The 16569-nt window shown below is 37.4% G+C and overlaps 1 protein-coding gene across 1 annotated transcript in view; it reads left to right on the forward strand.

Moving 5' to 3' along the window:
- Positions 1 to 16569, forward strand: part of PDE2A (phosphodiesterase 2A) — a 1720394-nt gene that overhangs the window by 1505808 nt on the left and 198017 nt on the right. Inside the window, exon 21 of the mRNA XM_044072778.1 lies at positions 15414 to 15536. Coding sequence (XP_043928713.1) covers positions 15414 to 15536 — 123 coding nt within the window. The remainder of the gene's footprint in view (positions 1 to 15413; positions 15537 to 16569) is intronic.

The raw sequence follows: 16569 nt of genomic DNA on the forward strand, positions 1-16569 counted from the left end.
TGGTCTACACCTCTTCTTAACTCCTTTTCTGATAATACTTCAAAGTTTTTTAACTGGAGGTGTAAAGGTGGGTTGAAAGTGCTTTTTCTAGTAAATGTCCCTTCATTGTTTTTAAGTTTCCTTTGCCCATTAAAAAACAATTCCAAGTTCTTTTTCCTTAAAAAAAACTTTAAGTCAATAACAGCTTTACTAATATCGGCTTGTTTCCTTGGAATAAACTTAAAGCCTTTTAAAAACAACTTAAAATGGTGTTCATTCACCTGTACACTGATGTAATTGCATATATTAAAACCTTTAAAACTATATTTATAATCCTGTATAGTTATCACTTCATGACCTACCTTCAATAACTATCGGTTCCAGTTGTTGTTCCTGAAATTCCCTCTGCCCCTGTTGTAACTGTAATGAACTGGTTCCCTGCTTTTCAATCTCTCCGATCTCCAGAGCGGGGAGTACTCTAAAGGGTCTCCCAAATCATGTGTGTTGTCCCTATCATCATATCCATTTTCCTGCAAGGAGTTGTCATGATTGTTGTAAACAGGTTCCCATTCTCTAACCCTGTTATGATATACTCTCGGCTTAGAGTAGGCCATCTGCATCCTATATTCATTTAAATCCCTGTCCACTTTTTTTCATTTTTCTATTAAGAATTCTCTTACATTTTGTATCTATCTTCTCCAAAATATCATAATATTTAACATTTTCTCTCTCTACAGTGAACATCAGGTAATTCAAAATATTTTTATTAATTTATTCAAGATCCCTAAACAAAATTTCCATATCTCTTTCATTTTGTTTCTCTATTGCTTTAACAGTGTCAAAGCCACATCTATCAAAAACCTGGATCAGTTCTTTATGAAATTCTGACCCTTCTGTTACTTTATTTGGGTATTTACATACACACAGGCCCTTCGGCACTATGTTCAATTTTAAACACTCTCTAAGATATAAATTATCCAGATCCATTGCTTTGTATTTCTGCAAACAAGTGTTAAATTTATCCAAATTATTGGCATAACTGACATTTTCCAGTACTTGTTCGTTAACTAGCATACCATCAAATGTATACTTTTTATTAATGACAGCTCTAAAGTCCATTTTTGCCTGCTTAAAATTAATACTGTTACAGTCACCTTGCAATAAGTTCATTTTAGGATGAACTGATATGTTCTCCTCAATGCCGCCTTCTCTCCCTGGCATGTTGTTGAGCAAAATATTAGGAAATCCTTTGCAATCTGTTTCATTTCTATTTCTCATAGGTTGTTTAATACCATCTCATTCACGATTCCCTTGCAAACCACCACTAAGTCTTCGTCAACAGTTCACCTGCATTTCTTGGTTCCCAGGAAGGCTGGAAGCTGGAGTGATGACAGATTGACATACTGGTGTAAGTAACTCCAGCAACTGAGACAATTGGCAAATAACCTTTCAAATTTGGCTCAGTTCTCTGCCCCTAGGTCTTTCCTCGCTCGTAGCCTCAGGATGCCCTTCCATCTCAAAGTCCAACGAAAACCAACAAATTGAAGAGATACTCAAGTGCCAAAGCAACCAAAAAACTGTATAAAAACACAAAAAGTGCTTGCGAGGGCAGCCAGAAAGGATTTAAGCTATGAAAATTTTTTATCCACAAGACAGCAATGAAAACATTGCACTCATAAACACATAAATGCCTTAACTTGTTCACTGCATTTTTGTCCCCACTTAGAACTACATTAGATGTATGCAAACCCCATGATTATTCTGTCTTTAAATAATGACTTCTATTAAAAACAACCAATCACATCATTTTCATAATAAATCAATAAAACTATCACATTGTATAAAAACATTAAATCACATCATGATTTACTTCTCATAAAAAACGGGTTTTGAAATGAAAAATATGTGTATAAGAATATATAATATATACAGCAAGTGTACTTGAAAGTTCGTAATCGCAGTTATAACAACTCAATACCACTAAAATATTAAATAAGTATTAAAATACATTGAAATTCATTCAAGAGACTCCATCTAGCAGCCACATAACCAAATTACAGTTTTGCCGCTCTGAGTTTCAAAACAGGGGCTAGGGAGACAGCGTCATTAAGACCAGGTGGTTTAGTGGTTTCTAATATTATTTGCCAGTATAGTTCTCTATACTCCAGCCTAGTCTCCCATAGCCCGCCTCTCACGTCCTTTGGTATAACCTCCAAAAGAAAAAATTGAAAACTGGCTTTATGGCATGTCTTATAATGCCTAGACAGCTGGCTTTATGGCATGTCTTATAATGCCTGTACAGCTGGCTTTATGGCATGTCTTATAATGCCTATACAGCTGGCTTTATGGCATGTCTTATAATTCCTATACAGCTGGTTTTATGGCATGTCTTATAATGCCTGTACAGCTGGCTTTATGGCATGTCTTATAATGCCTATACAGCTGGCTTTATGGCATGTCTTATAATACCTATACAGCTGGCTTTATGGCATGTCTTATAATGCCTATACAGCTGGCTTTATGGCATGTCTTCTAATGCCTATACAGTTGGCTTTATGGCATATCATATAATGCCTATACAGCTGGCTTTATAGCATGCCTTATAATGCCTATACAGCTGGCTTTATTGCATGTCTTATAATGCCTATACAGCTGGCTTTATAGCATGTCTTATGATGCCTATACAGCTGGCTTTATAGCATGTCTTATAATGCCTATACAGCTGGCTTTATAGCATGTCTTATAATGCCTGTACAGCTGGCTTTATGGCATGTCTTATAATGCCTAGACATCTGGCTTTATGGCATGTCTTATAATGCCTGTACAGCTGGCTTTATGGCATATCTTATAATGCCTATACAGCTGGCTTTATGGCATGTCTTATAATGCCTATACAGCTGGCTTTATGGCATGTCTTATAATGCCTATACAGCTGGCTTTATGGCATGTCTTATAATGCCTATACAGCTGGCTTTATAGCATGTCTTATAATGCCTGTACAGCTGGCTTTATGGCATGTCTTATAATGCCTATACAGCTGGCTTTATGGCATGTCTTATAATGCCTATACAGTTGGCTTTATAGTATGTCTTATAATGCCTATACAGCTGGCTTTATAGCATGTCTTATAATGCCTAGACAGCTGGCTTTATGGCATGTCTTATAATGCCTGTACAGCTGGCTTTATGGCATGTCTTATAATGCCTGTACAGCTGGCTTTATGGCATGTCTTATAATGCCTATACAGCTGGCTTTATGGCATGTCTTATAATGCCTGTACAGCTGGCTTTATGGCATGTCTTATAATGCCTGTACAGCTGGCTTTATGGCATGTCTTATAATGCTTGTAAAGCTGGATTTATGGCATGTCTTATAATGCCTGTACAGCTGGCTTTATAGCATGTCTTATAATCCCTATACAGGTGGCTTTATGGCATATCTTATAATGCCTATACAGCTGGTTTTATAGCATATCTTATAATGCCTATACAGCTGGCTTTATGGCATATCTTATAATGCCTATACAGCTGGCTTTATGGCATGTCTTATAATGCCTCTAGAGCTGGCTTTATGGCATGTCTTATAATGCCTCTAGAGCTGGCTTTATGGCATGTCTTATAATGCCTATACAGCTGGCTTTATGGCATGTCTTATAATGCCTGTACAGCTGGCTTTATGGCATATCTTATAATGCCTATACAGCTGGCTTTATGGCATGTCTTATAATGCCTATACAGCTGGCTTTATGGCATGTCTTATAATGCCTGTACAGCTGGCTTTATGGCATGTCTTATAATGCCTGTACAGCTGGCTTTATGGCATGTCTTATAATGCCTGTACAGCTGGCTTTATGGCATGTCTTATAATGCCTGTACAGCTGGCTTTATGGCATATCTTATAATGCCTATACAGCTGGCTTTATGGCATGTCTTATAATGCCTATACAGCTGGCTTTATGGCATGTCTTATAATGCCTATACAGCTGGATTTATGGCATGTCTTAAAATGCCTATACAGCTGGCTTTATGGCATGTCTTATAATGCCTATACAGCTGGCTTTATGGCATGTCTTATAATGCCTGTACAGCTGGCTTTATGGCATGTCTTATAATGCCTGTACAGCTGGCTTTATAGCATGTCTTATAATGCCTGTACAGCTGGCTTCATGGTATGTCTTATAATGCCTGTACAGCTGGCTTTATGGCATGTCTTATAATGCCTATACAGCTGGCTTTATGGCGTGTCTTATAATGCCTGTACAGCTGGCTTTATGGCATGTCTATGTATATATATATATATACACTCCATCTAAGCAGAATATTGCACTGTTGAAGAGGCTAACAACCAAATTTGTATGGGCTGGAAAGAGACCCAGAGTATCTTGGGAACTGTTATCTCCATCTGCTTCAAAGGGGTGGCAGTGACTCCTAGACCCTAAGAACTGGATTTTACTTAATAAATGATGGATATCATTTGGAGATGGGTAAATAGTGTTTCAACTACCAAACCCATAATTTGTAAAACCACACAACCCAATATGTTGGTCATAGTAGATTCCATTGCAAGACACACTGATGTCCCTCTAATCAGGCTGGATAAAGAGAAGGTTAAAGTTAGTTACCTGTCAGGGGCCAGGATTTGCTGGATCACACAACCACTCAGGCCACTAAAACCCAAGTACCAGTATGAATCAGTCATAGTCCATGTGGACGTAAATGACCTGAGATATACCTCCCTGGATTATATGAGACAGATTCATGACTGAGATCTTAGAATATGTAACACAGGCAGGTGTGAGCCTAGCATTTAGCAGTATTCTACCATCTCCAAGAATGATGCCACAATACAAACAGAAAATGATTGACTTTAATAATTGGCTTATCTACGGGCATTGCTCTAAGGGGGTCTAATGTTTGTCAGCCAGGTGAAAAATGATTGACATGCCATGCTGCTTTGCAAAGGATGGTCTTCACCTGTCACCACTAGGTTTTTAAATATTGACCAAAATATTATCCACCACTAGAGTTTTTTTTAGGCATTGCCAAACAGATAATCCTACCAACATAGCCAAATCTACTCATGATAAGCTAATATTATTATAGTTCAGTGTTAGGAGCTTCAGCAAGGAAGTACGGTCCCTGAAAGCACTCCTCACCCTGGAGAATGCTGATGTCTGTGGTTTAAAGCCATGGAAAACATCCCAGCAGTGCAAGGCTATAATGCTTTCAACTGCAAAATAAGAACCAAAAGTAGGAACAGTTCCACAGCTCAGCTCCCAAAGAATGTAATATCCAAATGTAAAATACTTCATTTATTGTAAAAACCTTTAAAATCTGAGTGCTTTCATCCCAAAGTCAAAAGGGACTTCATCAGAGTAAAGAATGCAACAAACTTCTTGAATTTAAACTCAAAAGCCCAGGAAAAGATAAACAAAGGGCATCTGTTAGTAAACATTAAAAATCATATAAACTTGCAAACTTATCTAAAATATTCATCAAAATTACATAAATAACATGCTGAAAAAATATAGTATGTGCCCAAGCAATTGCATTAAAGTGCATCTTCATAAACCTGTCACACAACAAGGAAACAATAAAGAAAAGCAGGTAGCATAGCCTGGCCTCTTGTTGAACAAAAAACACATTACATTCAGTACAAACTTAATTTTTTATGTATCTTTAGCTAAAAGCTTTAGGTTTAAAAAAAAAAAACAGGCAAGGGATATACCCTCATTCAGACCATGGGGTCCAGTGACATTGTTTCTAATCTGCCACTCGGACTCTTTGCATTCCAATTTAATTTTCCAAGGTCCACCCCTGGGGTCTAAATCAAGGTCATCAATTACAAAAAAAAAACTTCAAGACATGCACTTTTGGATGTGTTTAAAAAGGCTATTTTACTGTCTTGTGTTTTAATATCTCTTAGGTGTTTATAAATTCTATCTTTTAAAGCCCTTTCGGTTTTACCAATGTAGAAACAGGAACATTGGGAACACAGTGCTATATAAACTACCCTTTCCATTTTGCAATTACATTTCTTAGGACAGAAAATTGTTCCATAACCTACTACCTTTATCTTTTCTCCTTCCTTGATGTGAGAACAGTAGGAACAGCCACAGTCAGACATATGCTGGGAACTTTTGTTGTTTTTACTAAATACAGTTTGCCTTTCTAGATGGTTCTTCAAGTTCCAATCCCTCCTGAAAGTAACTAGTGGTTTAGTCACTAGCTTTTCTGTGTTTAAACCACCTATTCAAAGAATTGTGCAGTAGTTCTCTAGTATCAATTGGACATCTCTAGCTTCATGTGAGAATGCACCCATTTTTAAATATTGTGCTCTCCAAATGTTTATTTTTCACTATAACATTATCAACACCTCGTAAGGGAACATAAAGCCCATCCATTCTTTTTCGTTTTATCTCTTGGGATATCCCTTCTGAAAACTGAGCTGAGCAACTACAGTTAGTTAACATTTGCATTAAGACTTCTCATTCTTTTATGAAGTAGTGAAGCCCAGAAACCATCCGAGCAAAGCAAACCAGCTGTCCCTTAACTAATGCCTTTTTCTGATGTAAAGGGTGCCAGTTGTCAAAATGAAGAAGGAAGTTTGAGTAGGTGGGTTATCTGAATAAACCAGAGATAAACTAACAGTTGGAATGGCCAATTCTCAGTTCCACATCTAAATAGTTTAAAATTTCAAAACATTTAGTCATAGTGAAACTCAAAAACTGGGTGGTGGTGTTAATAAAGGTGACAAATTCATCTAGCTTATTCTCACTAGGCCATCAAGGTAGCACCTGTACAAATTCCAGTATTTACCAAATGATGAGTTAAACAAATAATTATGTTCCCAGTATGTATGGCAGTGTTTGCATAAAAGGGGGAACATGCAGCCCCCATTGCTGCACCATTTGTCTGCTTCCAAATTGTCCCCTCAAACCATATGAATTATTTTTTAAGACAATTTCCATAAGAGAAGTTACTGCCCGAAAAACCTTGGGTTCCAAGTCAGTATGCTGACATAAATACTGATGGAACCAATCAATACCTGTGTCATGTGGTATAACTGAGAAGATGTCTTTGATTTCTATAGTGACCAAAATGAATCTCTCAACGTTTGTATCTCTGTGGATCTTACTCAAAAAAATCCTACGAATCTTTGTAAATGTGGAGTTCCTTGGTTAAAATACCTTTCAATTTTGTGTCAATAAACTTTGTTATGAAATGAGTTTTTGAACGTTTTGCATCTACTATTGGTCTTAGGGGTGTTTCTACCAAATTCTTATGAATTTTAGGGATCCCAAATATTGTCAGGATCCGTGGAAATTCATTTTTTATATAATTAAACTTGTCAGTGGTAATCAACGCTTCTAATAGTAAATCATACAAAGCTAAGTAAAATTTCTTATGTGAAACATTCAACTCGTTTCTTGAGCTTTCTTCATATTGGTCAGAAACCAGCATGGTCTCCAGCCTTTTTGTGTATTCGATTTGGTCCATTACCACTATTCCGCCACCTTCATGCATCTGGTGGTTTGGTTTGTACAAATTTCACTAAGTAGCATCTGTTCACTTTCATCCAGGTTATTGTAAGTCAACGCCCCTATTGTTTTTGAATAGTTTTCTCATCTGATGTTCGCAATTTTTTTCAAAAATTGAAAGAGTGGGATTTAAGGTGCGGGGATAAAACCACTAGGTTTTTATAAGTGTTAGTAACATCAGAATTCAAGTTCACATTATCAAAAAACACAGTAAGATGTATCTTTCTAGTGAACATTTTCAAATCAGCAATAGCTTTAATAATGCATTTCACACTTTCCTACCATCCACTGCATATGAAAGGGATTTCTACATAAAAATCCCTTACTGTATCCTTGCTAGCTACTGGTCCCCAACCATGAAACAGGAAAACTATACCTCATACCTGAATTTACTAGGATCACTTGTCATTCAGCCTAATACCATACTCATGGGTGATTTCAACTACACCTCCATTAACTGGGAAGCATAGACAACCACTAATATGTAGGCTCAAAGATTTCTAGACTGTGTCATTGCAAATGCCATAGACCAGCCAGTCTGCACTCTCAACAGGGGTAAAAACTATCCTAGACCTGGTACTCACAAATATGGGTGAGTGATGCACCCCCAAAAGTTTAATGTCCTCTCTGGTTAGAAGAGACCACAAAACAGTCTCGCTTGAAATAAATATAAAACTAGAATCCCAATTTAACCCCAAAACCTTTAAGACCCTTTCTAAGGCAAACTACCTGCTATTAAGGGATGACATAGTTAATTTCCATCCTACTCCAAACCTAGAAAACACAGATGCCTAAATGGAGGTGTACTCAAAAGCCCCATATTACCATATAAACAACTGCATAGAAATGGCAGTACCAAACCAAAATAAGCCTTGGACAAGCCACAAAAACAAGCCTCCCTGGTGGGCACTTGGTGTAAATAGGTTGTAGAACAAAAATAAGAAAATCCTGTCTAAAAGTAAACAGAGCAAAACTCACTCATTAGTCTAAACAAGTAAATCAGGAGACTAGCCAAGTCTTCAAAAGCAAATTTTGAGCGAACAATAGCCTCCCAAGCGAAGGATAACCATAAGGCATTTTTTCAGTTATGACTTCAAAATTTAGGGTAATACTCAACAATGTACTGAGTTAGCTGTAGATGGCATCGTCTACATCCAGCCAGTTGATATAGCAAATATGCTGGACAATAAATTCAGCTCAAATTTCACATTCCCATAACCTCCAGTTACCCCCCAAGAAATACCCTCCATCATTCCTCTACCAGTTATCACAAAAGAGCAGGTTGCTACTGTGCTCTCTATTCTATCCTTTATTAAACCTATAATACTTGGAGACTTAAATATCGACTGGCAACTCATAAATTTCACTACCCCCACTGACTTCATAAACTTGTACAACTTCAAACAATTAATAACCACACCTGCTAGAATCAATAAAACCTTAAGGAGATACTCAACATTAGGCTGGATTCTTACAAGCAAACCAAATAAACTGTTAAAATTAGGCTGCCTCTCAGATAGCATAACTGACCACTTACCCACAAACATATTATCTATAATCAAATACAAAATACACCAATTTCAGCAAAGATGTTTTCAATGAAACACTAAAACAATATAACTGAATTGTACTTAGAGCAATGCCACTATATACTGCTGTAGAATACTTTAATAACATATTCTTATGGACCTTAAATAATCAAGCAGCAGTACATAATAAAAGAGTAAAGTGCAACCCTGCACCATGGATGACAAAAGGAAAAAAATCATGATAAAAAGGGATAACACCTGGAAAAATTGGTATAAAAATGGAACTCAAAATGTCTTCCAGCAATTTAGACATTTTAGAAACCTTGCAAAAACTTTATGTCAAACAGGATAAGCAAACATAAAATACCATCCTACAAGACAAACATAAAAATAACGCAAAAAATGTATTATCATATCTTTCAGTAAGAGCAATGGCTAACTACCACATCAATAGCAACACCATAAGTACACACTCAGTGGTGAGATATCTGGGCACACAGATTGACAGCAACCTTACCTTTGATTATCATGTCTCCACAGCAGTAACAAGGGCATTCTATATTGTTCATCTTATAAGTAAAGGCATTGCCTCCAGAAAAAAAGAAGTTATAACCTCCCTGTACTTTTCCCTCATCAGGCCAATAATTGAGTACAATACCCCTTTTGGTATGTACCTTTCCAAGCACCCGCAGCAATTGGAGAGACCACAAAGGTTTCTCATATGGAAAATTCAAGGTCTTCAACATCTGTCCTATGTCAATCACCTGAAAATCAATGACACTTTATTCTGTTTCATACAGACTACTCAGAGGTGACCTCTGTCTTGCATATAAAGCAATCTCTGACCCTGCTTTACTGGAAATGTTGTATACCTACTAGTCAAATGGTACATGGGTTATTCACTCTAAAGACCTGAATGATTGGATGGGTAATGGATAATTCACCCCGTGGGTTCCACCTGTGTCCCTCTTGGACAGGGGCAATAGGTGCTGATCATGGAAATAAGGGTAGAATTTGGCTAGCCTTGTAAGGGCCCTAAGGCCATTAGCCCAGTAACATCCAATGATTCTATGATCATATAAACCAAAAACCTTTTTTTGGTCATAACTAAATAAACTACATCATCCTGACAAGACCACCACTCCCTGTCCAAAAATCAACAATATAACAGACTCTATCCACACACAGTTTAATTTCTACATGTACAATAAATATTATCTCTCTTAGACACTAATACATGTGACCCCCTCTATTACCCCTGTGCAATCAAAACCACCCGCAGCTCTTCGGTTTTAGTCCAGTATCTGTCTCACTCATAATGAAGTTGCTCCTTAAACTAAAAACTATTTTCTTAGCTGTAGACCAACTACCATCAGGCTACTTAAAAATGACCACAGAAGTCATAGCCTTCCTTGTGTCCATACTAATTAATAGGTCCATAGCAGAAAGATATGACCCATCACACTGCAGAAAAAATCCTACATCATACCACTGCACAAAGGCAGTACATCTGCAGACTTTAATAACTACAGACCAATAGCGATTCTCTTCTCCCTCTTCAAAATATTAGAGAAATGCATCCATATGCAGCTGATGCAATACCTAACCTTAAATAACCTGCTGTCAGAAACACAGCATGTCTTTAGGCCCCAGCACAGCACCACTACTGCACTACTACATTTTACCAGTATAAGTACACCACAACTGGAGGTTATGGGAATGTGAAATTTGAGCTGAATTTATCGTCCACCATGTTCTTAGACTTGTCAAAGGCATTTGATAGTGTCATTTCTCACACCAGAAACTGCTCATTCAGCTTTCCTCAGTAGGACTTTCACAGTACTCCTTGTTGTGGTTTCTTAGTTACCTATCTGGAAGGCAACAAGCTGTTAAATGGCATCAAACCTACTCATCCTTTCAGCCAGTTACTACAGGTGTCCCTCAGGGCTCTATCCTGGGTCCACTCCTGTTTAATATATTTATTAATTACCTCCACACTTCCACTCATCATGCTAGTTTAGTTCAGTATGCAGACGATTCAAAATTAATATATGCAGCCTCAGCAATAAATAAGCTCCAAGTTATTACCCAAAAATCTTTCTCCTCTGTAGAAACCTGGCTCAAAGAATCAAACCTCCTACTCAACCCCAAGAAGACTAGGTTAATGCTTTTTACCTCAAAAAGTTGCCAAAATCAAAAGCAGTCATTTACCATAAAGTCAGTAAATAATATTGTGATTGAAACTGTAACTCACAGTAAACTTCTAGGCATTACAATACTTAACAATCTCAAATATGACCAGCATACACTGCACACCATTAAATCTACACACAAGAAACTAAACTCCCTTTAAAGGATCAATGGATTCCTTACAGATACTGCAAGAAAAACTCTAGCCCCCACCTTCTTATTGTCAACTCTCTTATATGACACTCCTATTCTAATAAACTTAAAACAATACTCAAAGAAAGAAACTTGTCTCATGGTACAATAAAATAGCTAAATTTCCCACCAGTAACCCTCAAAGAACCCACTACTGTCATAGCTTAAAGCAATTATACTGGCTTGAACTACACAACTACCTAACATATTCACAAACAACTACAGCAAACAAACACACAAACTCATTCATCATCCAGAAAAATGCCCTGCACTACAAAACTTATCACTGCCCAACTGTCCAGTAAGGGACCTACACTCTAGTAACAAATTCTTATTACTTACAAATAAGTCAAATAATGTTGCAGCAGACTTGCTCTAATCCCAATACATTGTTAAACTCTGGAATAGTATACCCACACAAATAAAACTCACTGACAAACTCAATAGTTTTAAACCACTGCTTAAACAACATCATAACCAGTCCTGGTCCTGAACATGTTCATCACAAGATTAAAACTTTGTGTCACTATACAATACTCTCCAAATACTCTCCTTAAACAGAAAACTCTCGACCTTTCACTGAAATAACAAAACATTTTTTTATGCACAACTTCTGCCTGTAAAATCCATTAAGTTGCATGTGGGCTTTCTATTTAGTGACTTCAACTTCTGTAAAATCTTAGAATGTATAAATGTAACTACTGTTAGTGTATAAATGTAAATAGAAATTTAACTACTCTTCATTTAACTGAAACAGTGTAATGCCATGTAAGTAAATGGAGCTTTTCTCCCCATGCCTCTGCTGAAAATGGGTATTACCCAGTGGGACCTTCCCAGTAAACAAACACAAATAAATAAATAAATAAAATAAAAACATGGTTTTGATGGGTCCTGACAATATCCCAAAATGCTTCTTAAATAGCTTGAAACATGACCTATCAGACCCACTAGAATCTCTTTTTAACTATAGCCTTCAGACTGGCTTTGTCCCTGGGGAGTGGAGGACAGCAACGGTCATCCTTCTGCATAAAGGGGGACCATCAACAGATGCAGAAAATAACAGACCCATAAGTTTGATTAGTTTGATATGCAAGGCCATGGAAAGAATAATCACAGATCTGATAAATAATGACATAGGAAATTTACAAACACTGGACCCAACCCAGTTCGGCTTTGTCAGGTCATGCCTACTCAATATGGTGGACTTCTTTGAGAAAGTCACTAGTGCCATGAATGAGGGTAAAACAGTGAATACTGCCTACCTCATCCTAGCTAAGGTGTTTGACACAATTCCTCACTCAGGTATTATTGATAAACTCATAAAACTGGGCATAAATCCTTATGTCACCAGGTGGATAGCCAAATGGCTCATGGACAGGCCACATGTTGTTAGGGTGGGAGAATCCAGATCCAGCAAGAGGCCAGTTACTAGTTCCACAGGGCTCAGTGCTGGTAACTCACTTGTTCAGAATGTAATTCTCTGAAGTCAATGCTAATGTAGAAGGCCTTTGGCTGACCAACTTTACTGACAGCTGCAAGTTAGGAGCAGTCATTAAATTCCCCATTGATGTATATATCCTTCACAAAGGTCTGCATCAGACAAAAGATTGGTTCCAAAACCATGGCTTAAAACTAAATGCAAACAAATGCATAATTATATCTATTGGGAAGTCAAATATCCCTGCAAATTGCAAAATTAATAGTACACCCCTAACAGTGGATCCAGAGGTGAGAGATCTAGGTACACAGATAGACAGTAGCCTGATCTTTGACCACCATGTGTGCCAACAGTGGTGAGGAAGTCCTTCTATGAGGCACAGCTTATAAGTAAAGGCATGGAATACAGATCTAAGGAAGTTATAGTCCCACTGTACTCTGCCCTCCTCAGACCAGTAATCAAGTACAATGCATCTTAAGTTATGTATTTAACCAGGCACTTGCAACAACTGCAGTGGCCTCAGAGGTTCCTTGCAAAAAAAATACAGGATGTAGACAACATGTTCTATATGGATCAACTAAAAGCGCCATGCCTTTCCTCTGTCTCCTACTAACTATTAAGTGGTGATCTACGCCTCACCTACAAGGCACTCTCAAATCCAGCCCTGATGGAACTGTTAAAAAATTGCAAAACAAACTGCATGAGTACCACCTGATTCAAGGATCTAGCCCTGGTCTGTGATGCAAACAAAACATGCTGGACAGACAGATATGCATCTCAGAGATTACCCACTTCTCTGGAATAGGCTTCCTATTCATATAAAGCAGAGCCCTTCCCTGACCCTCTTTATACTCAGTTTGGATCAATGGATGGGGAACTGTAAATTATCTCCTGGAGTGGCGCACATGTCCCTTATGGACAGGGGCAGTCTGTAAAATACTGAAAGGCATAGGTACAAACCTAAGCTATCCTCTAAGTAATAATGGCTAGGCATCTAAGGGCTCTTGAACAACTAGCCTAGTAATCTTCTATGAACCTATGATCCTGTGTAATCCAGCATGAAAAAAAAAAAAAATATATATATATATATATATATATATATATATATATATATATACACACACACACACACACACACACACAACATTTTTTTGCAGCCTAGTAGGTTTGGGATAAAAGAAGAAAAGCGGATTCCTGGACAAGGGTTAAGTTCCCAGTACAGAACTATAAATTTAGAACAAATTAAAAACCAAGGAACCAAGCCAACACAGCCAAGGTGAACTAAAACAGGTTTTATTGTAACCATAATGATAGTAAGCACTTCCACAATTAAAAAAATGCTTCATCAGGTTTGGGAAACAGACTAGCCATAGTTGATATTAGGCCAGTTCCAAGAAACAGTTATCTGTGCCTTTCTCCTGATGAAAGCAGAAGGTTAGATATAGGATATGTTACCTCTAAAGCCAATATGTGGGGATGGCCTAAAGGTTGAAACCCTGTTCCAATTTCTTATTTACATTCCCAGGTTACATTTCTTGGAAGAAGATTGTTCACCTGGTATAGTTTTGTTTCTGCACATAGAAGACAGGATTATGTCTGAATGGCTAAACTGAAATAGTAACCAAGTAGCAGTGCCACAAAATGACTGGCTCCTTTACGTTAAAAGGTGGATTGATCTAAGAAGAGGAGTATGTAAAAACAAGAAAATAGTAGGTAGTGTATGCAGTGTTTTATTTTTATTTATTTGTTTATTATGTGTTGGCTGAGTTGGTCCCATTAGGCTAGTGGCTTTTTTCAGGGAAGACCTAAGATGGTATTTGTACTATTAGGGGAAATTTGGCCAGGGCATCAGGGAACCTCTCTTTCTCTTTTTAATAGGTGTCATAAGATCTTTTACAGCTGCCAAGCCAACCAGCAACTCAAGCAGTTGAGACGTCAGTTTAATATCTCATCTGAAGGACAATACGCTCCGGGGTGCAGCATCGTCCTTATTTACTTAACTGTGTCACGTGTCAGTGCTCATCACTAGATGCATTGCACTTCAGTTACTATGTTTTAACAGCAAATGATGTGCTTTGTGAGTGGCCACCGGTAAACCCAAATTCCAATTCTTTGGTAATTCAAAGTCAGAGAGTCAACTTAAAAAAGAATGAGGCCTAAAAGAAATAGACGCCAACGCATTGTTTAATGATGACATTGTTAACAGGTTGTTGTGTCACACTACTGGATGATTTTATTTTTAATAAGAATGCAGAAAACTCTATTTTGCAGTATTTTACAAAAGCATTTTAATTCACATGATTCAAGAATATGGATTACACCATACAGTCTTAATCCAGTTGCTGGTCGCTATTGTGAGTCAGAGAACTCCTATGACTGATTTGTTTTACAGAAGTTATTCATGAGTACTACAGTATTATATGGAAATGCAGATATTTCAAGTTTGTGTGCTTAAAATACTAGCAGAAACATTATTTTCATGTGGGTACGAGTGAATTTTATGTGAACATATACATACATTTTCTGTACAATGTTCTCCACACAGGTTTGTAGTGAAGAAGTCAAAAAGGTCCTGATGCATGACATACAACCTGTAAATATGTTCCATCCGAATTTTGCCAGGTTTTCATACACTCCACGTTCTCTTCCAGAAGACAGTACTGCTATGGTAAGCACTTCAGTATGTTTTCTTCAGTTTTCCATTTCCATTTCTGCTTCTCATTAATTAGTAACTCCTTAAATTTTGAGATGTATGTAACTGTTGAAAGGACTTCTAAGAAATCAAAGAACATGAAAATCACAGTAATTTAGAAACATTTCAGTTTCCATTTTATGTTCATGTGTATGTAGATGAATTTCTTGACTCCATTTCTCAAACAGGTTAACAAACTGATTATGATGGATAATTTGATCATATTATTCTATATCTTTATACAAGATCATTATATCTAAATGGTAGCCAAAAAATGTATTTTTTATTAATTTATGTTTTTGTAACTGAACCAGTTCTGCTAGGCGTGTGGCCTATTTTCTGAGGAGAGTTCAGGTGGTATTCATACTAACTAGACAGGATTTGGTTGCAGTGCATGAGAAATTTCCCAACTTTTTTATCAGTATGTGTCTTAAGATTTTTTTCATCTTCCTGAATTACCACCAAATTAGGCAAATGACACCTCGGTGTAATATCTCATCCAAAGGAAAAAAGCTGAGGTATGCAAGCCTCCACCAGTGGTGCTGCAGTATCAGAACTGGAAACTGAATTCTATCACTTGTTGTGGGATTAAAACCCACAATCTTCTGATTTTCTAGTTTCAAGGGTAAATGGGCTACCTTTTGAGCCACATACACTGCAAATGTGTGTGTGTGTGTGTGTGTGTGTGTGTGTGTGTGTGTGTGTGTGTGTGTGTGTGTGTGTGTGTGTGTGTGTGTGTGTATTATTACATTTATATTTAATGGACACGTTTAGTCTCACTAGGCTGGTTAGAAACATAGCTGGTTCATCTAACTTCCAGTGAGGGTGTCCATTCTGGAGCCCCATCCCCTTAGTTTGTAAAGTGAAGTACAAAAAAAAAAGGGTCTTCTACTTTTAAACTGTAGATAGCCTCTTGCTACAACGTACCACACACAAAGTACTGAAGTGATGAAACACACAAAAGAATATAGGAACTACACTTTCTAATCACCCTCCCAAGCCCCTTGTG

Source organism: Protopterus annectens, chromosome 5.part1 (genome assembly GCF_019279795.1).
Source record: "Protopterus annectens isolate FY-2018-M chromosome 5.part1, PAN1.0, whole genome shotgun sequence".
Lineage (NCBI taxonomy): Eukaryota > Metazoa > Chordata > Ceratodontiformes > Protopteridae > Protopterus > Protopterus annectens.